The sequence below is a fragment of the Rhinolophus sinicus genome, chromosome 3, assembly GCF_057876585.1.
Source record: "Rhinolophus sinicus isolate RSI-liver-muscle chromosome 3, RSI-T2T, whole genome shotgun sequence".
Taxonomy (NCBI): domain Eukaryota; kingdom Metazoa; phylum Chordata; class Mammalia; order Chiroptera; family Rhinolophidae; genus Rhinolophus; species Rhinolophus sinicus.
The window spans coordinates 66,046,066-66,070,000 of record NC_142503.1 but is presented as its reverse complement, the minus strand read 5'-3'; the positions used below and the strand labels follow the sequence as shown (position 1 = coordinate 66,070,000).

Genomic DNA, 23,935 nt, shown 5'->3' with positions numbered 1-23,935 from the left:
GCAATTTGCAAAATCCTTACACAAGGAACCGGAAAAAAAATTAATTCTGTCACTTCATCACCTCCAAAGACTATTACTCAACCTCATTTCACACCCTCACTAACACTGGACCATGTAAGCAGTGATAACTGAACTACCTGTGAAATGTTAATTTTGAACATCATACTCAGTCCACCCCCTTCTATCTGTCCAGTTCACTTTAGCTTGGCAATAAGTTTTCAGCCTCTTAGAGACCTCCAGTCCACTGAGCACCCCACACACCACTTTTTATTATTATAGCAAAATCCAAACCTTCTTAAACTCAATTATTTGGTTCTTTGGGCAGAGACCCAAGCAACTTATTAAAGAAATAATACAATTAGGTGACTGATTTCTCTTTAAAGTCATGACCACAGACAGCAAATGAGCACTGAAGCCAACCTAGCAATCCTACTATGCTTCCCTAGGAAGTTCATCTTTACATTTTCTGAGGTAAAAATGTCCCCCTTTTCTTCTTCTGTTATCGCAGACTCCTTCACTCTACCCATCTTCAGCTGAGGAGCCTACTCTGTAAGTCATGATGAATACAGAAACTGTTAGGGAGGATTTACTTCATTTTCCTTCCAACAAATATTCAAACCTCCCTGCATCTGTACTCAACCTTCTTAGCCTTCTTTTCTATTAAAATTGAAAGACTATTATTTTTCCAATCATAGGCAATTCTAACTCTTGATACCTATATCTTCTCTTCTCAATATCTTCAGTTATTCCATTTGTCTACTACACAACATCAAATTTCACTCTCTGCTTATTATTCATGCCAGTTCACCAAAAAACATTAGTATTTTCGACTTAAAAAAAAAAAAAATCCATCTTTGACTTCCTCTATCCACCACCACACACCTCTCTAACCTTTTCATAGTAAAGCAAGGCTTACACACACACACACATTTACCTATCCAAATACAATTTTTATAAGAAAATCATATTGAATATTTATAATAAACAGTATCCCCTCTCAACTGTACCTTCAACATTTCTAGCTTTTTTATTTTTATCTCCACATTCCACATACCTGTAATACGCTTGTATGGCTATTTATTAACATATTTAGATTCTAATATATGGTAAATGAGGACGTCAATTTAAATGTTGTGACTTTTACATCCCAAATTTATTTTGATTCCATCTTCTCTACAGCTCCAAAGCTACTCCTGTAATCCTAACAGCCATTATACACCATGTTTCCTCGAAAATAAGACCTAGCCGGACAATCAGCTCTAATGCGTCCTTTGGAGCAAAATTAATACAAGACCTGGTCTTATATTATATTGTTAGATAAGACCCAGTCTTATATTGTTGTAAAATAAGACCAGGTCTTATATTAATTTTTGCTCCAAAGGACGCATTAGAGCTGATTGTCCAGCTAGATCTTATTTTCGGGGAAATACGGTAATAGAATAGCTTCCTTAAGTGGAGAGCTAGGGAGTGGAGAACCACTTTCACTCGTACTATTACTATCCATTTTAGCAGCTAGATGTCATAGAAAGTAAATCAGGTTTAGCTATTTTTTTTTTTTCGTGGAATGACATTCAATGGCATCCTCTTGTATTTGGAATTAAATCCCTCTGCTTTCCACAGCCCAGAAGGCTCTGGATCAAAGGAAGTTCCTTGACTTGACTGTCTCTTCAATCTAATATCTACTCAACTTCTCACCCACTATGCTTCAGCTATAGTAGCCCTCAGTTCATCACCTGTAACAAACCCCTTCTTACCTCAGGGTCTTTGCACTTGTCCTGTTTTCCCCATTGTTCTTCCTACAATAGGCTCCACCTCATTTTTCTAGTTACAGCTCAAAGCTTTCTCTGAACACCCTACTGCTCTATTCACTGCTCTCTTTACCCTCTCTGGTAATATCCTATCTTTCCTTTACAGAATCCATCCCAATTTGTAACCTTATTTCCTTATTCATTTCTCTTCTCCCTCCCCCAAACTAGTTTTTTTTCTCAATTCCAAGTGAGAAAAACCTTTGTCCATCTTAACACTGTTTTTCATGTATTATATGCCTGAGAAGAGGCATATAAAGAGCATCTAAGCAATACTTGAATTAATTCTGCAATCTGTGGACTAAATATAAATTTGACTAGCTCAACTAGAGTATATATTGTACCCGCTGGAGTGGGATAGTAAATAATAGGCCCTTGAAATCTCATAAGGAATGAGATAATTGAGCCACGTCCTAGTCAGTTATTGGAAAATCTGGCTGCACCCAATTTGGATTTCTTTTTACAGACTCCTCCAGGGCCATTCCTGACAATGGACACTAAAGGTTGTTCATTTGTGGCAAGGGTGCCCACTTCTGGCTGGTGCAGATTCTTTTGTACTCAAGAACAGGAAGTACTTGAGGGGTTAAGATAGTCTGTGGTCTGAGTCTACTTTGGGGTTTTATGGCACGCTCTACTGTGGCTGATTGCCTGCCAATTTTCATTTAGGGAGATTCCTTTTGTGTTTAGCTAATGCTTAAGACCTTAGTGGGTCAGGTTTCTCCTTAAGTTGTCAATTCTTCTGGACTTCTGTTTCTTAGCAACAGCTGGGACTCTGCCTATCCTCATTGTTCTCTGCTTTAGCCTCAAAGCAAACACGAGAAATAGTGGGCATGGCAGCTTGCAGTATGCCAGTTAGTAATAGGTGGTGCATTCCAATCCTAGTGGCTATTGGGAGACAATGAGAAGGATCATCACACTTTTGTGAGGCCTGGAAGGGGATGGGCAGTGGAAAATGTTTTGGAGGTAGCTGAGGAATTGGAGTTCCTTTGTATTATTTACTCCTCCTTGAGAGTCCTATTCCTATTACTGAAGTTTCACTTTGTGGTATTCAATGTAAAAAGTTGTTAGAAACAAGGGTGCCAAAAAAGAAATTATGTTGCAATTCAATGAACCCTTCCAGTAATTTCTTGATCTGGTTATATATTTTCAGACCAAAGGCAAACTGGCTTCCAATAATTGTCAAATTGCCAAATTTGCTCCAACCTACTTTCATCAGGCAACTTTGTTTAGATTTCTCTTTCCTAATGTACTTTCCAAACTCCACATACAGTAAAACCAATGCATTTGACGTTTTATTGATATTTGGCTACCATGTTCTCTAATGCCCTACCTCAGTGACTATACAGTCTAAGACATTATTGGCGAAAGCCTTAGTGGAAGATTTTCTATTGCATAGCACAAGGTAACAAGTTCCCGCCTTAAGGCAGGGAAGTCTTTATTACCTGCTACCCTCCGCCTTGACTCAGCAGTTTGTTTCTCTAAATCTTGTTATTCACAACCACATTCCTAGGCAAAATGAAGCAGGACCCTTCCAGTTGCAAATGGCTAAAATCCACTTAAGTCAGCTTAAACAAACATGAAATTTTATTGTAAATTATGATAAATAATTAAAAAATAGGGAGCAGACTCGACCTTCTCAGGGGACCGAGATCAGGAACTGGAAAGCTATTAGGAACCAAGACAACTATTATATCTGTGCTTGACATGTCAGCACTGCTTCATGAAAGCACCAACTCTGGAGTCAGACTGCTTGGGTTTTACTTTAGCTTCAGCACTTATTTTAGTCAAGCTTCTCAGTTTCCTTATCTGTAAATTAGGGATAATAGTACCAACTTCAGAGAGTCATAACATTTAGAGCACTGAGTGACACCACAAGTAATCTGAGATTATTCTTGTTCTGCAACATAACTCTCATTCTCCACGTGCTGCTCTCAAACAAGGTTGCCCTGATCTAATTTTGCATGTTTCCCAGAGCAGATCAGCTGTCTGATAATCCTTCTCAATTCCAAATCTAAATTCTCAGGACAATCGGATGGATCCAGATGGGGTTCCGTAGTTCATCCTAGCTAAAGCCACAGGCGTGAAGGCACCTAATACATATATAGCTGACATGGCCCACCCTTGACTGTAATATTTCTGTGGTGGGAGATCATGAATCAAAGCTAAAATTTTTAAAAAATAAAAGAGTTTTGTGTACTTCTCTCAACTCACTGATCCTCCTGTTCTTCCATAGTCACAAAATCCCGATTATATGTGACTTGCCCAATGTCATACAGCTAATAATGGATAAAGCTGTGGTTCAAAACTAAGTCTGACACCAAATCCAAAATTTATTTTCACTAAATAATGCCTTAGAGTTGTTTATATTTATTGAGAACGTATTGAATAGCTGTCGAGATGACTTCAAAGAGTCCAAAATTAGGTTTCCTGGTTTTTTCCCTAATTTCCAATTTTTAAAAATTAGGGTAAAGCATATGTAAAGTTCACAAAATTTAAATGTTCAGCTCAATGAAGTTTTTCGTATGTATACACCATATAACCACCACCCAGATCAAGATATAGACCATTTCCAACCCAAGGCTCCCTATTCCCCTTCTAAGTCAATACCCATGCCCGGAGAAGTTAACGACTATCCTGACTTCTTTTGCCACGATTAGTTTTGTTTGTTCTTGAATTTCATATAAATGGAATTATACAATATGAATTCTTTCGTGTCTTTTTCACTCAACACAATACCTATGAGATCCACCTGTTATTGTGTGTTAGCAGTTTACTCTCTCCTATTGCTGGGTAGTATCCCATTGTATGAATATGCTTCACTTTGCTCCAGTTTGAGGCCATAATGAATCAAACTGCTATGAACATTCATGTAAAACACATTTACGAGACACTTGCATTTATTTCTCTTAGATATACACTCAGGAGAGAAATTGCTAAATTATCAGATAGGTATAAATCCAGCTATAATGGATACCGCCTATAAATTTTCCAAAGTGGCTATAACCAATTTACACCCCCATCAACAGTAAGAGTTTCAGTTGCACTATAATTTCTCTCTCTCTCTCTCTCTCTCTCTCTCTCTCTCTCTCTCTCTCTCTATATATATATATATATATATATATATATATATATATATAAAGCAAGGAAAATAAGGTAGTCTATTGTGATAGTCACATTTCTTAGTTCTGCAAATGTATTGGCTCTTTTGTTGCTGGTTTTAAGCAAGGCTGAGTTTACGCTAAGTTGTTAGGTAGAATAGATCCTCATTCATTAGCACCCTTATCAAACCACACCCCCCACCAGGTAAGATTTCATTAAAAAATACTACCTAGATTTTGCCATCTTTGATAGTAGGGTTTCTCTCAACAATGGCACGATTGTCATTTTGGGTCACATAATTCTTTGCTGTGGTGGACTATCCAATGCATTGTAGTATCTTTAGCAGTATCCCTGACCTCTACCCACTATATATCAGCAGCAAACCCCCCCTCCCCATTGTGACAACGAAAAATAACTCCACAGTTTGTCAAAGGTTTCTCGTGGAGAAAAATCTTCCTCTGTCCCATTATAACAGTAACCACTATTTTCAAAATGAGTGTCCTTGCCTCCACATTTCTTCTAAACTGCTATAGTCAATGCAGTGTTAATACAATGATTTCCATAGTTTTTCAATACTAATGGTACACTAGAATCACCGTTTAAAAAGGGAAGCTTTTAAAGAATGCATATGCCAAGACCCCACCTCAGAACAATGGAATGGAATCTCTTGAGGTAGCACTTGAGCATTGTTAATGTAAAGCTCCTCAGGTAATTCTAAATTGTGGCACAGCTAAGAACCACTTTAGCATATTACTCTTCCCAGGAATATATGCTTTAAAATAGATGTTTACCAATGACTTTTCAAATATTAGTAGAGCATGAGACAGATATCTGTGGGAAGTACAAGGCTCAAAGACACACCCAATCACACCAATTAAGTGACCACCTATAGCCGTTAACTATAAACAGTGGTATCTCACTCCCAAATCAGGCTTTTAAAACATTCACCTATTTTCTTGTTTGAATGATTAATATATTGATCCTGTCAGCTAATTCTTATAGCTAACTCTTCTCTAAATGCTTCTCTCAAAAGGGCATTTCCTTTTTTTTTTTTTTTTTTAATTAGTGTCTGGTATACAAAACAACGTAATAGTTAAGATGTTTACACCCCTTACAAAGTGATAACTCATCTCCTCATTTTTGCAGCAGTGTAAGTTTTTCATCTAAATAAATAAAAATCCACAACCCTCCCCAAACAAATTCACATTCCCTCTCAAGTCAAAGTCAAACCATCTGAAAGAGAAATTTAGACTGAGTCCATTTCTTCATTTATCACATTCCACTCCAATCTAGCTTCTGGACCTATTATTCCAACAAAACAGTTCTGGCTATAGTAACCGATGACCAGCATGTTACTAAATCCAGTGGATATTATTTAGGCCTTATTTCACGTGACTTCTCAACAGCAATAGGATACTACTCACCACTCCTTCCTTGAAGCACTTATGCCTTTGCCCTCGTTGTACAACACCCTTCTGAAATCTGCAACTCCTTATCCTGTTCATCATCCTGTACCTAGCCAAAATTAATTGAAAGTTCTTTACTACAAAATCCTAGGCTGTCTCCCAAGTCTACTTCGTGTATACGCGAGGCCTTATGTAATTTCTCCGTACACACTTAACGGATTTTAATTTCACTTTAGATCACCCTTCTCAGCTCCAGACTTCTACCCAAAAGTCCTTTGGATGATTCAAAAGAATCAGAAATAAGCCCTAAATTTAAGTCACACCTACCCATCTTCAAACTTATTACCACTCAAGTGGATGTCATCACCATTAAGCTCCATTTCATTCCACTGTGTAGAGCTTCCCTCCTTGTCCTCTGAATCCAATTACATTAACAAATCCTGTGATGTCCTTCCTTATCTACTCTCTCCACTTCTGTAGCACTACCTTGGTCCATCATGTTATTTCTAATCTTTTAGCCTTCTCCTAATTCATTTAAGTATATTGTATCTACTTTCACCAGCCTCTAATCTTTTCTGGAATTTACAGCTACAGTAAAATCTTCAATTTGCAAATTCCATCATTACCACCCAGTATTAAATCCTTCAAGGGTTTCCACTTGTTCCAAGGAAAGAACCTACTTCTTTTCCTTACCGTTAGTCCCTGAATAGCCTAGCCCCTGTGCAGCTTCATTTTCCTCAGTTTAGTCTGTTCCAGTAGTACTATGTTTCCTGTAGTCCCTTACAGATATGGTGACAATGTAATTTATCATCCAAATCAGGGCACTTCTGAAAGTAAAAAAGGCCTACCTTGGTAAACTGGGATGCAAGCTGACATCATCTCTCTGGCCCCAGAAATTTTGCCTATGTTGTTTATTTTACCTGGAAAGCTCATTTCCATTTTGACCAATTTATACAATTTTTTCAATTCTTAAACCATGTCACTTCCTCTGGGGAGACTTTTCTGACTAGGGCTCTCCATTATGAATTCTCACAGTACTACAAGCTTCTTCATACCATTTTTTCTGTTACGATTTTGCAGTGTGATTGTTTCCTGCACTAAACTTTGGCTATTGAAAGTGCCTGTTTTTGCTATATTATAATCCTCTCTCCTCAGCCCCAGCAGAATGTTTGGTATGCAACTTATTGAATGTACGTCAATATACTGCACTGGGTACACACAGTCTGCGCTCAAGAAACTCACAATGCAGTATGAAAACAAATGCTTTATTACAATACAATGACATGCTGCACTTACAGGATACACAATTTGATGTCCTAAAAGGGAGGTAAAAAAGCTGTGTGACGTTTCACAGTGTGTCAGTACAATTGTCTCAGGGCACTCAAACGGTTCTTGACAATTTACTTAAACAAACCTACAAGAGATTGATTCATAAGATAGATGGACTATATACATTTAAAATGAGAGATATCTTGCCAATAACCTGAAGAAATATGTGGCTAGAGAGTCAAGTGTCTGCTAAGAATGGGAGGAGATGCTGGGGTCAAACTGTGAAAAGACTAAGTAATAAAAATATTATGTATGCAAATATATGTGGTATATTTAAACATATGCATTCAAAGCTGGGAAGTAATTTCAGAAGATTTCAAATCTGAAGGAAACCTACAGGGTGAGCTGGAGGGAATGTACAGAAAATAAGGCCTAAATAAACAAAGTAGTGGGGATTAAGAATAAAAGCTGAAGAAAATATACATGGACAGTAAATAAAGGATGTGGGGGAGAAATGATATAGCATCAATGCACCAATTTGGTATTTTGAGGTTAGCTGCTTTTTTGTTTTACTCTGTGTGCACACTTAATTTTGTAAGCAGAGAAAGTAGAACCTTTGTATCCACTTAATGCCTAGTAGATTGTATATATAGTTGCCTCTTAGTATCATCTGGAAGAACTTTCCATTTGAAATTTAACTTGTGATTCAAGAATTTACTAGTAAAAATCCCAACACCGTGGCCATAAACAAGGTAGATGAGCTGTTGATGGATATCAGAACAACCTAGAAATTTTTTCCAAACATTACCTAGAACCTCGACATTCTGCATAGAAGAGGGGAGGAATGGAAGTGTCAGGCATGTGTAGTTAGGAAAAAACTTCCTAGATGACTGACTCCTGCCCCCTGCTCAATACTGAGAACCATTGCTTGTTTCTCCTATAAATTTTATGATTACAGTAAATTTTCACTAAAGTAATTTGGGATTTATGGGTTCTAGTTATAGAGGACTTTGTAAATGTAAGTATCATATTTGGGAAGCTCTTCCTCTGTTTGGCAATGACCTGGGAGATGATGTCGTCATAGGTTCAGATTCCAGGGTATTTTAATACTATTTTGATTGTTTTAGCAGTTTCTCATATGCAAATTCTTTAAGCAACATAATTATGGAATTAATATCCTATGTTGGCATCCAAACATTAACAGAGAAGCAGAGTTATCATTAACTTTGTTACAAATCTCACAATTATGGATACACAGTTCTCTATCTCCACCTAAGAGTATCCATTGGTAACTAGCCCTAGTAGAATTAAGAACCCACAAAGTGGGTCCTAGATTTTGTAAAAGTAATATTCTTTTCAAAGAATACGAAATTTCCCAAATGAGAAATCAGACAATAAAGACCTCCTGATTGATGTTAATTCTCAGGGATTTTTTACAAGTCATGTGTTGAAATTATCAACTGTTTTTCTACTGTGTAGTACTAATAGGTTGAGAAAAAGACAGCTTATTCAAACAAAATGAAACTGAGAATTTAACTGCAGATAACAAATGGTAAAAAAAAAAAAAAAAATTGTCCCAGTTTTTCACTTACCTTGTTATTTCTCCACATTCTCAAGTTATTCTAAAATTCTGTGGAGTCATAAAGTATATCAGGATTTTACCAGATATATAAATCTCCAAGTGTATCACATACGTAGCATATCACATTCAAATGGCAAATCAGTAGTTTAAAAAGGTTGACATGTATTTTCAGAAAGCGTAGATTATATCCATAAAGTAATGATAAAAATGTAGTATAAATATATTTGAAGATTTTATCTAATACTTCTATTACAAGCCTTTATCTCCCATGGTTACTGCTTTTCTGGGGTTTATTTTTTTTACTTATCACTCTAATAATCCAAGAAAGAAACCAGTAGGAGATACAGGGAGTTCCTATCACTAAGGCACCTTTATCATATTTTTAAAGCTTATTAAAAATTAGCATACAGTTCCGGTTTGCCTTCCCCTACTCAAGGGTATAAATACCTTTCCATATAACTAACACATATTTGGAATTGTTTTGAGATCTTTTTGAAGGCTTTGAACTAAACTGTTTAAACAGGTGGTAGACTAAAACTTGAATATTTCCCACACGTTGAAAGTAATTATTTTGGGAATGCAATTACCACAAACTCATCTGACTTGAACGGTGGACCTTTACACCAAATCAAATAACTGAAGAATGGGATTAGAAGGTTTCAAAAATTATTAACTTTGAGTGATTCAAGATTGACCAGTGGATCAGAAAAATAGTGACGTGTAAAAGATTTTATTTAAAAAAATGCTTTCAAAAAGTGAAGCAGGACACCATCATGCTTGAAACTGTGACAGTGTTTCCTTCGACCCTTCTAAAAGTTGTATCTGAGGCCTGCAGTTAGTTATGAAAGAAACCGTCAACTAAATTGCAGCACGTTAAACTGAGACAGTTACTAACTTCCCTCGAATTACTTTTTTGTTGCGATTCTGCACCACACCCTCGACCTCGCCCTCCAGGGAGGGAACCTAGAAAGGTTGTAAAAGTTTTGTTGTTGCTGTTTTTTTTTCCCCTGAACCAGGCTTGAGCTACCCACAAATGAACCAAAAGTGGCACAGGACGTCAACAACTTGCTCTCTATTTTCTCTCCTCAGGTGCCCCGCCCACAAGGGGGACTAGTCCCACAAGGAGCCTCGGACTCAGGTCGTTTAAGCGTAGGAGGCGGCGGGAGGTGACCACAGTTGCCAAACAGTTGGCTTCCCAGGCTGTCTGGTGTGACGCGGCAGCCCCCTCCCCGCCTCTTAGGATACGCGATCAGGCGCAGCCGACGCCTGGGCGACTGGACCCCATGCATGACTTGGCCCTCTCGGCTTATCCACTGCGACCCGTCTGCGGTTCCCCGAACCTCATCATAATCTTCAGCATCTCCCTACTCCCCTGCTTCCCCGGTTTCTTCTCAGTCTCTCCGCCGCGACATCCTTGCGCAACCGTCCCGAATTGCAGTAGCGTCCATACCCACACGGAGCGAGCGTGTAGCTCCCACTTCCCGGAACTCAACTCAGAGCCACTAAGGGAGGGCACCCAAGAAAGGATCAGCGGCCCACGGCCGTGGCCAGAGTCCGACGGCCTCTGCGCGGTCGGCGTGCGCGCTCCCATCAATGCGCGTGCGCGCACTCGCTCCGTCAGCACCAATCGCTTTCTTCCTACGCCCCACGACTCCAAAACGCAGCCCCTCCCACCGCCCGCGCGCCAGTACGAAGGGTTCGGCGTGCTCGCCCCCGCTCGCTCGCCCGCCTGTCTCGCGCAGAGTAGGGAAGGGGAGTGAGCAGAGGAGCTTACGTCGCGCGGGAGGCGGAGGCGACTGCGTCCTCGGTGGCGGTGGCGGCGGCGGAGGCGGAGGTGGCTACGACGGAGACGGTTGCGCTCGCTCTCTCAGCGTCATGGCGGCTGCCGGGAGCCGATAAACGGCGAGAGCGGGAGCGCGCGCGTGGCCGCGGCGACGACGACGGCTAATTACTTCTCGCTATTGCTGCTCTAGCCGTTGGTGCTTCAATAATGAATTGATTGTTGGATCCGCTCCGCAGGGGATCGCGCGTTGGTGCCGCGGGCCGGGGCTTCCCCTTCCCCTCCGCGTCTTTCCCCTTCCCCCTCCCCTTCACGGACTCCTGCTTACCCCGAGACGCCCGGAGCCCGAGGACTCACTCGGCGGCGGCGACCGCGGGCCCGGGCGCGGGGGAGGCCGCTGATCTTAGTCGGCTCCCTCCGCCCCGCGAAGCCTGCACGGCAGCGGGTAAGAAAGGGGGCGGCAGGAGGGTCAGGATGTGGCGGGGAGGACGGGAACCGGCCAGGCGGAGGGCGGAGGCGGCGCGGTGTCCGGGCGGCGGCCCAGCGGCCGGGCGCCGGGTGAAGGCCGGGGCGGCTCTGCGAGGGCGGGTGGCGGCGGACGGACTCGGCGCGTAGGGGGCGTGTGAGTGGAGAGCGGAGGCCGGCGCCGCGGAGCGTATCCTCCCGCGGACAGGCGGGCAGCTGGGCGGTCGACCCGGGGCCTCGGCATGGGGCTGGCGGGCCCGCGAGGGGGAGAGCAGCGAGGCACGAGTGGCGTGCGTTTGGCTGGTGCGTGGGTCCCACCGCTACACGGGCTCCCTGCACGTGGGGAGGGTAGGGGGAGGGGTCGGCGGCCTGGGCGAGCCTGGGAGGGCGCGGGGCGGGTCTGCGGGAAGTTTGAGGCGGGAAGAGACTCCGGGACCGGGATGGAGGCCCTGGGAGGCAGGCGCGCAGGGTTGGTGGGGGTGGGGGTGGGTGCGTTCAGCTGGGAGGCTGATAGGAGCGAAAGAGCGATGGAGGGATGAGGGGGGAGGAAGGTTTCCAACCTCCTATCGCGTACCGCTTCGAAAACTTAACAGAAGCAAAGCAACTGTTAAAAGACGAGGGCATAGAGGAGGATTGAAGAGGTTTAACGATTTAGGGTAGAGTCATTGTTAAGACGCTTGAAAGACAGGAGAGAGCTGCGTGCGCTTGGAGCTTCAGAACTTCTGGTTCTGAGAAGGGTCTCAGAGGAGGACTTATTCGCAAAAGAAAGATGAGGGGAGGAAAGGAAGTTACAGTACACAGAGAAAGCCATTTTGAGGGACGAAAGGTGGTGAAAGTAAAGAACCAAAAGAGGAGTGAACTTTCTCAAAAGAGAGACTTTTCAGGAAAGAGGCAGTTTGGTAGAATAACTAGATTTTTAAGACTTGTTTAACAGTAAAGCTCTTTGACTAGTGAGAATGAGTATTCAGCATTAGGAATAAATGTTGCGTGGAAGAGTTACTTTCTGGATAACCAGTTCTTGCAGAATCTACTGGACTGTAGTCTCTGGAGAATTAAAATCCCGATCTAGATGCAGAGTTTGCTATGATTGAGTTGTCAGCGGCCTGTTTTCCCCTCTTTCTTGGTGGAATGGAAATATTCGTAGGAGTGAATTCTCTTTGCTGAGGTCGGAGGACAGCTCTGCTCTCAGTCAGCTCTCGGTACTTTCTGGCTGGGGAAGGATCTGACGTCTCCTTCCCCCGCTTCTTCCTCTCCCTCCCCTGCCAGAGATCTCCTTTGTTTATTCGTGGATGGCTTGTAGGTGACTCTCCAGTGTTGTGTTAAAATCTTGAAAGGTGGAAAGTTGTGTCTTGGTCCATGATTTTTGCCTCAGACCCCCTACTTAAAATATCATAGTGCATGTTCTATTACTTTATTTAAAAATGGAATCACTGCAAGTCCAAACTGGATAAATGCTGTTTAAATTTTTTTTTCAGTTCATTATCTGCTTACCTGTGAAAGATCATATTTATTTTGACCTATGCATTTTTTTAAGATTATAGGACACCTTTTTATTCTATTCTCATGTGAGCATTTTGAAAACTTTCCCTCACTTGAGTATATGAAGTTCTTCATGATAGTAATTAGTGCTTGATTAAAGATAACCTTTTTCCTCCTCACTTCATTTGTTTGACCAATATTTAATAAGACTACACTTTCTATTGTTGAGATGTATGTATATATTATATACTGCCACTTTGCTTTAGTTGTCTGTTACAGTATATTTACGTATTGCTACATAGTTGCAATTAGTCTAAAAGATTTATCACTCCACAAATATTTTAATTTCTTCTGTCAAAAATACGCAGTGGTATGATAAGTTCTAGTAGCCAGTAATGCAATTAATAGAAGCCTGGAAATTTGGGGTAAAACCCCCTACCCCTTCCTTAACCACCTCTAATCTAAGTGGCTTAGATCGATTTGTATAAGTTCTAAATAGACTTTCTTTTATCTTTTTCTCTACAAGACATTTTCTTACTTTCTTAATGTATTTTTTTAGGTGCATCGGAAAGGGTCCCAGGAAACCTGTGAATGTTGAAGAAAATTCGTCTGTGATTTTTGATATTCAAGGAGGAGTCAATATTTATATTCATCTTTTAAACTGGGAAGATTTATATTTTATTTTAAAACTTGTTGATATTTACAATGAATGGACACAGTGATGAAGAAAGTGTTAGAAACAGTAGTGGAGAATCAAGGTAAGTAAGCACTTTATTATCAAGTATTTATTATGAAGAGAATTGAAAACTTGTGTGATTCTGTTTAGTTTCTTAATAGGCAGCAGAGTTTTCTGATTCAGATTTTTCCTCTTAACTATCCAAATACTAAAAAGTTTCTAATATATGAAGTTTTTTTGATAATACAGAGTTTAATTATTTCTTTTCCATTGAGATACACAAAGAAGAATTTAAATATAGGAAGTTTGTCTTACTTAAATCTCTATGGAGGCTTATATTGTTTGGGGTAATAATTGAAGCTAGAACAAGTAAAAAAATAGACATTGAAATTGATTTGACTATTAATACAGTCTCCAAATAAAGGCAATGAAAATTTCTATACTCATCTTTTTCTGGCATATTGTCTTCTGTACCTGTGCTGTCTAGTATATAGTAGCCACTAGCCACATATGGCTATTTAAATTTAAGTAAAATTACAAAGTATTCAAAATGCAGTTACTCAGTCCCACTAGACACATTTCAAATGCTTAGTAATCACTCATGGCTACCATGATGAACAGTGCAGATAGAAAACATTTCCATCACTGCAAAAAGTTGTTTTGGACAATGCTGATACGGACATTTGTTAAAGTATTGCTGTAATGCTTTTTTCCTATATTTTCTTTCAAATTTGAGTTTTTATTATGTATGAATAAGAGTTCTTACTTGGGCTGTGTCTTTGCAAAGAAGATATAGTTTATAAGAATAAGCTATTTTAATGTGTGAGAAACCTCTTTAACTACAGTCATTAAATTCTTTTGTAGACCCCAAGTGTGAGTTATTTGCACATTAGTAATAATACAATCTATGTAGTTATATGTGCACTTACCACATGTAGAGATTAGGATTATGGACGTTGGAGTCAGTCTCCCTGATTACTTATTCCAGTTCTACTTATTAGCTGTGTGAATTAGGGCAAATTATTTAACTTCAGAGACTTTGAAATGGGGATTATAAAATGAAGATTACAGTATTATTTATTTTACTTGCAGTTCAGGATTAAGTGAGATGCTACATATAAAGGGCTTAAAATAGTTCCTGATACAGTGAGCACTCAATATTTGCTTATTGTAATTAACATCGTGTTTCATGTAGCATGCAGTATACTACATAACGGAAACACTAATTACAGTGATGGACAAAAAATAGGAAAAGTGTTGTCAGTTAAGAGGGTTTCAGAAAAAATGTTGGATAGAAAATGAAGCAGTGGTTTATGCATTTGACCTGAGATGAGACTAGGGATTTTCTGGTCATGCTAGATATACTTTATCAGCTTTCACAGGCCAACTGGTTAGATAAACAAGAACATCATAGAGAAAAAGGAGCGGTTATGGAAAGCAGCATGATTTAGTTGAACAAGTATTGGACCAGGAGTTATAAAATCTTAGTTGATACTATCTCTGCACTAGTTCTCTGAATGATTTACTAGCTGTAAGATAAGAAGAGTTGCACTAAATGATTTTGAAGTTTCATCCTACTGCTTTATAAAGTATATAATAAGGTATCAGACAACAGAGTTTGACTAGAATTATCCGAGTTGAGATGCTAAATTAGAAAACTTGAATCTCAGCTTTGATTCAAATCTCTATAGGTATATTGACTAGTAAGTGAATCATAGTCACATTGTCCACATTCTTATTCGTTAGTGACCAATGAAATGGTTAATAGGTAGAAATATCTAGAGGAAACACAGGAACCAAATTACCCACAAAATAGGAAATAAGACTCTTGAGAGCAAATCCTCTAGTTGAGTATGCAAAGTGATCACATACTGTTATATTCTGACCCATTACCTGCTTTATTAATAGTAATCTTTTATTTTGCTTCCATATCTAAAGCAAAGGGGAGTACAGTAGTAAGTGAAATTTGATAGTATAGGTGAAAAAAATTAAACTGTGAAATCAGATTTACTTATAGGACTCTTTTACAAAGCATGCTCATTTTAAATAATTGCAAAACATATTCCCTCATTATTCTAAACTAGTATTTCTCCCACACGGGTTTTATGTCCTTCTAAGAAGTGTGGTTGTTATCTAGTTCTTGCAACTGCCTTGGTGTTTATCAGGAGGACCTGCTTCTGTTTTGCTTTCATTTTCTTCCTTACTGCTGTTATGCTATCCTTTTCCTTTGCTCTGCTGTCATTGTTACTAAACCTCAGGTTCTTCCCCCATGTCCCCAAGCTTTCATAACAAGACAGTACAGAGAAGGGAGATTGTGCTTAATATAAAAAGTAAGGAGGTGACTTTTACAGATACAGGAATTTTCTTGCAAAAACAAACAACAAAAGTTACCTTACTATGAATATTAATAAAGAGTGATGAGAGGAGAGATATGCTCTGCTTTTAATAAAAAGTAAGGAGGTGACTTTTATAGATACAGGACTTTTCTTGCAAAAACAAACAACAAAAGTTACCTTACTATGAATATTAATAAAGAATGATGAGAGGCGAGATATGCTCTGCTTTTAAAAGTGTTAAACATTGTAAATTGGATTTTTATTGGCTACAATTTTTAAATGTATTTTTCCTTCAGATTTTTTATTTCCTTTGTGGAAGTTTATGAAATGAGATAGAATTAAGCAAGAAGTCATTTGGCATTTTTGGTGGGTGTAATTAGCTTTCTATTAAAAAATGTTTTTGTTTTTTTTAATTCTTTCCATGTGGAAAGTTCTCTATAACCACTGACTGAAAGGAAGAAGAATACACAGGAAAATGTCTCTTTGCCTATGCTGTAACTGTCAATTTTGAAACTTATTTACTAAGAAATGTGGGTCAGGATGCACCTGTACATCAGTTTCAACTCAGCACAAAGTTTATTATATAACTGAAGTTAAGCTTTCTAAAGATACTACTGGAAGATTTCACAGCATCATTTCTCAGCTGTGTGGATTTATAGTTACGTTGTTATTTGCAACCAAGTTTTTCAAATCCTACTTAGACAGTTTTCATTTTAAAGTTGTCTTGAATGATGATTTACTTCAGGAATAAATTTATAGGTAAAGACCAGAAATACAGTTACATTTTGCTAATTTTTAGATGATTGATACATGCTTAATACTCAGAAGAATCTCTCTGCTTGCCTGTAGATTAAATTTTCAGTAATGTAAGTTAGTCCATGTAAATTTGAGAATTTATTTGAATCACTTAATTAAATTATTCTATATATTTTGCTCTTGAAATATTCTTACAGAGTGAGGGAACTTATTTGGTGTTGTGTAATAATGTTCTTAGCCATTTAGAATTAATCGGTAGCTGTCACTTGATCATTGTTGACCTTGATTTTTAGAATTCTTTTCATTTTTTTATTATAGCTTTTTAAAGCATTAATGATGCTTGATTTAATATATTTATATGTGTTTTAAATATATATGTGTAAATTTTATATTTACTTACAGAAACACTATGTTGCACTTAAATTCCCTTGGCTTATAGAAAATATTTTATTACTGTTCCATGATTCAAGAATCTTTGGATCTCAACTTTTAAAGTGTTTAGGGTAGGCAGTGAGTAGGAAATAGGATCAATGGAAATGTAAACGAAAATCTCCTTTTTACAAATTCAGTCTTTAAAAGGCTTTTTAAAGGTTTTTGAGAAGCCCTATGTTCTAAATGACCTGTTAAATTTAAGGCACACCAAATCAAAGTTAAATTGAACACAGACCATAGTTTTCACCATCTGTCTTTTCGTGTCCTGTTGAATACCACTATGATATACCATTTTTGGAAACATTGCTTTTATGTATACACATATCAGAAAGATTTCTTGCCATCATAATCAGTTAGTTTTTCACTAAATAAATTTGAACAAATTTTAAAGGCAGTATCAGTTAAAATGGTGTTTCCTGAGTTTGCTTTGCGGTTACCTCAGAGTTTTAAAAAAAGTCAATTCATTCTTAAATTTCAAAAGTTTGTGCTAAGAAACATTTTAAAGAAGCAGAAAAATGTGAAATTACAAAGCCAGAATGGCAAGAAATCATTGAGTTAAGGGAACTGGTTTTTAAAATTTCCTGTGATGTCATTAATTGCAGGAAAGTATGACTTTTCCATCTCATTTTTTGTTAATTCCTATTTCTCAGTTCAATATGTGCTTTCTTCATCTTTTCCTATTAGTTTTTTCTTTCCTCACATAACCTTTACATGGTACTGAATCTAAGATCATCTAAGATCATTTCTTATGCTTGGAAAACTGAAACTGTTAAGCAGGAGCGTCAGTAATAGGTTACACTCTCTTCAAATAGAATTTACTAAATTAAAATTTTCACAGAATTTCCTAGGATTGTGGTTAATGTAGATTACTGCAAAATATTTAGACTTTTAACTGGTAAGGATAAGAGAATTGTATATGGTTTGACTTTCAAAGACATTACTTTTATTGACACAGGCATGAGATAAGGTGGAGGCAAACATTAATGTGTAATTGCCCGTTTTCAGTACTGCCTAAGTAGTTGCTTATTTAAGATCTTGATAATTGGCGGCTTACATATGCTAACAGTTCTGTGTTTAAAAATAAAAGTACTTCTTTGTGGCAAAGAGAAAGAATAGACGGAGAAGACTTTCGATTTACATTTTTTATGGAAAATTTAAAAGCAGTAGAAAAGTTGCAGCTCCAGTTGTGGTCCAGCAGCATGGGCATCACCTGGGAGCTTGTCCAAATGGAAAACCTTGGGCCGCACCCCATACACACTAGATCAGAATCTTCATTTTAACTGTATTCCCAAGTGATCTGTTTTCATATTAAATTTATATGTATTTATATGGAGCTGTTTACCTGGAGTCGTTAAGTACCTTGCTGTTTGTTCTTTTTTGTTATTGATGCTGTTTTTATTACACATGCTTTTTATTTTTGGGGAATCCCCCAAAAAATGGTATCATAGGCCATGCCAGCAAGAGGTTGAATTACATTTAATTTCTCTAAAATCAATAATGGCAACCAATAATTACTGAGCTCTTACTCTTACTGAGCCAGATATGATACATAGTTCATAGTGTATTACATGAATTTATCACAGTTTATCCTCACAAAACTCCTGTGATGTACATAGTATTAATGGTTCCCACTTGCTAAAAGGGGAAACAAGGTTTATAGCTATTTTTAAAAATATTTTTGCAAAGACTATTAACTAAATTCCAGACGTCACTGGGATTTCCTTGGTTTTTCCATTAGTGTGCTCTTTCTATTCCAGGATTCAATCAAGGGTACTGGTACATGTTGCATTTAGTTGTCAGCTCTCTCCAGTGACCTTTGGTCTGTGAGAGTTTCTAAGTCTTTCCTTGATTTCCTTAACAGTCTTGAGAGTTCAGGTTAGGTATCCTGTAGTCTGTCCCCCAATGGATTTGCCTCATATTTTTATTAGAATAAACGGGTTATCAGTTTTTAGAAAGAATATCACAGAGAAGTGCTCTTCTAGTCACATTGTGTGGGGAGCATGACCTCTATATGGCATTACTGTGATGTTAACCATCATCACTTGGCTAAGGTAGTATTTGCCAGGTTTTTCCACTGTAAAGTTGATTGTTTTTCCTTTTTTGTACTGTATTCTTTGGAAGCAAGTCACTGTCTAGCCTACTCAAGTGGGTGGGAGTAGGGGGGTGCGAATTAAGTTCCATCTTCTGTTGGGGGGGCGGTGTATATACATATATTAAATGGAATTCTTCTGTAAAGAGCTCATTTGTCCCCCATTCAATCATTCATTTATATAAGCATAGACCTATGTATTTGATACTTTGGGTTATAATTCAATAAGATTTTTATTTTGTTGCTTAAATTGTTCTAGGCTTGCCCATTGGGAGCTCTCTTTCAAGTTGGCTTATGTGTTTTTTTAGACCCTCCTATCATTTTGCCGTAGAATCATCGATTTCTCCAAGGAACCCTGATTCCTTTTGTTGGGTAAAGGATATCAGAAACCAAGATTTGGGTGCTGGGTATGGTTGTTCCTACTCAGGTGTCACTGTTTCTAGGCCATCTCAGCAGACAGAGCGGACAGAGCTAGGTAATATAGGTATACTAAACCATGTGTACCTACATATCTATAGTTGTTTCTGTATCTGTCCATCTATGTAAGGTGAACATGAGTTTGTACTGACGTCTCCAACTCTAATTCTGTACTATAGGATTCATCCTAACCTTCCTTTTTTGCTCCTTTATAACTTCCATTTCCATCAGAGAGACCTGGCTGCCACCGTGTACCATCCATGTACTCCAGCCACAGTAAATAAGTAAAGCAGCTTCAGAATTTTTAAGCCATACTCCCAGAACAAATTTACCAACTACGTTACAATGTTTCTGTACAGTGTATAGTTCCTGTTACATTTAGTCTCACAGTTTCTAGTCAAAAAACTGTTTCCCAAGTTACTCAAGTTAGTTTTCCCCTTCTTCCATTGTGGCTATACCATAAATTTGTAATAACGTCAGATTCTTTTGTCATAGTTTGCATTCCATCCTGGGATCGTTAGTCACATGGATTGCTTTTTTTTCTTCTTTTTTTTGCATATATTTACTTGTTGAGACGCAGTTTTATAGGTTTTGGCAAATAGAATAGATAAAATCATTTATCTCCCACCTCAGCACTGTACAGAAAGATTCCTTTACCCTGAAAGTTCCCCTGTGTGTTCCAGATCCACTGAATTGGAATTCTCACTTTAACAAAATTCCCAGGAAATTTGTATGCATATTAAATTCATATGCATATATGTGAAGCTAGTCACCTGGAGTCGTTTAGTATCTTGCCATGTTTTAAAATTATAAATTAACGTGAAGAAATATTATGGTCTAGAGGTGATAATGGAATGGCCAGGTTTAAATACATGATCAAATAAGTGAGTCTACTCAAATTCATGGGGCTATATAGGTGTGCTGGTGAGGTGAAAGGAAATGGAATAGGGCAAATTACTAGAGTAATGTAGTGGGCTATGTGGGAAGTTTTATGGAGCTCTTTAACTTTTGTAATCTTGATGAGAGATGATGTAGAAAGAAAGGAAGAACAAATGGTGTATATTAAGAAGTGCGATGGAGATAAAAGTTTTTACAGAAGTCATAGTCCCGTAATAAAGTGCAAGTTCCCTAATAAAGAGAATGTGTTGGACGTTTTACCTTTGCAGTTCTTTCCCCTGAGGTTTATTTACTGTTATGCTGAAGTTTTTGTATGGTTTAGTCCCAGATGGAAAAAGAAAGCATAGTTGAATATATTGCGAAATACCCATGGGAGGAGTGTATTACCCATGTGAATGGACTGGTCAGAAACACTGGTTTTAGGGAGAGATTCTGGGAATCTATTCTTCCAGAATCAAGTTCTTATATATGAGTGACTGAAAACATTGCTGTTTGTATTTAATAATACATTAACTGCAACTGATGTGAGGTAATAGCTTAGTGAGAGTCAATTTTAAGTAAATGTTAAACTGCATTCAAAAGTTTCTTTAGTGTGGATAGTCACCTGGAGTTATTTAGTATCTTACCATGTTTTAAAATTATAAATTAACATAAAGAAAGATTATTATGATCCATAGGTGATAATGGAATGTCCAGTTTTAAATACACAATCAAGTAAGTGAGATCTGAGTTATCATTGAAATTAAAATACAGAGATACTCAAAGTTCTGGCTAAGCAGTACTGGCTTCTGGAATCCAATATCTACAGTATCTGTCATAGTTGAGGCATAAAGCACAAAAATAGTGGGGAGCCTTTTTCTTAATGAAAATTATACCCATTAACAATTTTACATCTCTCCTGTTGCTGCTTTGAGAAATACATTTCTCTCTCCTCAGATAGTTATTTGAGATGATTGAGCAACTACTATGAGGTAGATACCCTGACGTACTAAAATTTAAGATTCTTCTCTAAAGTTTATAATCAAGAAAGAGACCTTAAAATTTATAATATCAGGTGGATATGGTAAATACAGAGAGATACAGTACAGCAGTTCAAAGATAGGCAACAGAAGTTTGATCATAAGACAAATGGTTAATTTCTGCATCAAGCCCATATTAAAATGAAGTTTTAAAAAACATTTTTGAGAGGTCTTTTAAAACCTTAGTAACCTTAAATTTTATGTATGTTAAAAGTCCTGGCAATGTGGCTTTTATAAGGTGAGGCATATTGACAAACTTAGGCAAGAAAGCAAAGAGTAACTTTTATACCCAGGAAAAATGATGTTAGAAGGCAATAAATACTATACTGAAGAGTTTTGGGGAGTTTTGGTCAAGATAACAAAGTACGTAAATGTTGTGCTTGCCTCCTTTCACAACCACATCAAAATTACAGAAAACCATCATTGAAAATTACCCAAAGTCTAGCTGAACATAAATTCTATAGTTAAGGCTATACACAAGAAGCCACATCAGAACTGGTAGGAGAGGTAGCGATGAGGAACAGGCTGGCCCCACTCCCGTGTGTGTTGGGTAAAATTGGGAGGGATACCCTGGCTGCAGAGGTATCCCTGAGGAGTGTGGGGTCCTAGTCTCACACCAGGCTCCCCAACCCAGGGCTTCAGTGCCAGGAAGAGAAGTCCCCATAACTTTGGTTATGAAAACTGGCAGAAATTATGACTGAGGGACACAGAGGGCTGCTGGAGTCCCAGGCGTTTCTCTTAAAGGGCCCATGTATGGACTTACTTGCTGATGGACTCACTCACTCTGAGCTGCAGGGCTGGGCAGCAGTGCAAAAAATTCTAGGGACATACGGGGAGAAACTGAATCGTCTGGCTTCAGATCGAGGGCTGGAGGGGCATCTTTCTCTTAGAAGTACTGACAGAAGCCATTGTTCCTTTGTTGAACCCCCCCCCCCCCCAACCAGCATGCGAACATAAGTGACTGCCATATCTGTGTCAATCAACTGGCTAATACCACACACCCCACCCTGGTGATTCCCTGATAACCCACCCACAACTTGCAGGCCCACCCAAGCTGCTTCCAGTGGCTTTTCCATACAAACAGCCTGTTTTGGCTCATGCTGGGGACATTTCTAAAATGTCAAAGGTTCACAAATGCTGAATAAGCAGTATCTCGCCTTAGTGTGCCCCATACTTCTTGCTAAGAAGTCCCAAAACCCAGCACTAGTGGCAGCCAGCCTTGGTTCACAGCTTAGCCTCTCCCAGGCACCTCCAAGCCCAGCACAAATGGCAATCATCTGCAGATCACATTGTAGCTCATACCAAGTGTCCCTGGGTAGGACACAGGCAGTGACTGACTTTGACCTGCAATAGAGCCCCCTCCCAAGAGGCCCCAAAACTAACACACCTGGTGGTCAGCTTCAGACCACAGCAGAGCACCACTCAGCCACCTCCACAAAGACACCCACAGGGCAGACTGGGCAGGCATCAGAGTCCTGTTGAAGCAAATCCTGTTCCATAGGGTCAGCCCTGCACAACAGCTGCTACATCGTAGTCACTGCGAGTCCTCAAAACCAGTCATCGTGAGGGTCAGTCCCTCTTATTGATGTGCAAACAGCAACCAAGGCTCAACTACAATGGGGCACACTTAACCCACACAAGGGAGACACCTGGAGCACCCAGCTTAGGTGACTAGGGAGACTGCACTATTGGACCTCATAGGACACCTACTACATAAGGCCACTCCGTTAAGACTGGGAAACACAGTAGCCCTACCTAATGCATAAAAACAAACACAGGAAGCAGCCAAAATGGGGAAACATTTCCCAAATGAAAGAACAGAACAAAGCTCCAAAACAAGAAAAAAAAAAGAAGACAAGCAATCTGTCAGATGCATCATTGAAAATACTGGTTGTAAGGATGCTCAGTGATCTCAGTGAGAACTTCAACAAAGAAATAAAGAGGAAACAAAAGTGGAGATAGAAAACAAAAAAGAACCAGCCAGAAATGAATACAACAACTGAAGAATACATTAGAGGGAATCAACAGTAGATTAGATGAAGCAGAGGATTGAATCAGCAAATTGTAAGGTAGCAAAAGACATTCAATTGGAACAGCAAAAAGAAAAAATTGAGGGTAGTTTAAGGGGCCTCTGGGACAACATCAAGTGTACCAACATTGTCATAACTGGGGTACCAGAAAGAAGAGAGAGCAAGGAATTGAAAACCTAGCTGATAAAATGACGGAAAACTTGTCTAACATGGTGAAGGAAACAGACATTAAAGCCCAGGAAGCGCTGAGTCTCAAAGAATATGAACCCAGAGAGGCCCACACCAAGACCCATAATTAAAATGTCAAAGGTTAAAGATAAAGACATCTTAAAAGCAACAAGAGAAAGGCAGTTAACCTATAAGGGAGCCCCCATAGGACAGTCGGCTGATTTCCCAAC

The 23,935-nt window shown here is 38.9% G+C and overlaps 1 protein-coding gene and 1 long non-coding RNA gene across 2 annotated transcripts in view; one reads left to right on the top strand and one right to left on the bottom strand.

Moving 5' to 3' along the window:
- Nucleotides 1–11,053, bottom strand: part of LOC148758504 (uncharacterized) — a 31,645-nt gene extending 20,592 nt beyond the window's left edge. Inside the window, exon 1 of the long non-coding RNA XR_016020704.1 lies at nucleotides 10,936–11,053. This is a non-coding gene — a long non-coding RNA (uncharacterized LOC148758504). The remainder of the gene's footprint in view (nucleotides 1–10,935) is intronic.
- The window catches only part of CHD1 (chromodomain helicase DNA binding protein 1), a 72,749-nt gene continuing 59,837 nt past the window's right edge, over nucleotides 11,024–23,935 (top strand). The window contains exons 1-2 of the mRNA XM_019727925.3: nucleotides 11,024–11,386; nucleotides 13,445–13,643. Coding sequence (XP_019583484.2) covers nucleotides 13,591–13,643 — 53 coding nt within the window. The 5' untranslated portion in view covers nucleotides 11,024–11,386; nucleotides 13,445–13,590. The remainder of the gene's footprint in view (nucleotides 11,387–13,444; nucleotides 13,644–23,935) is intronic.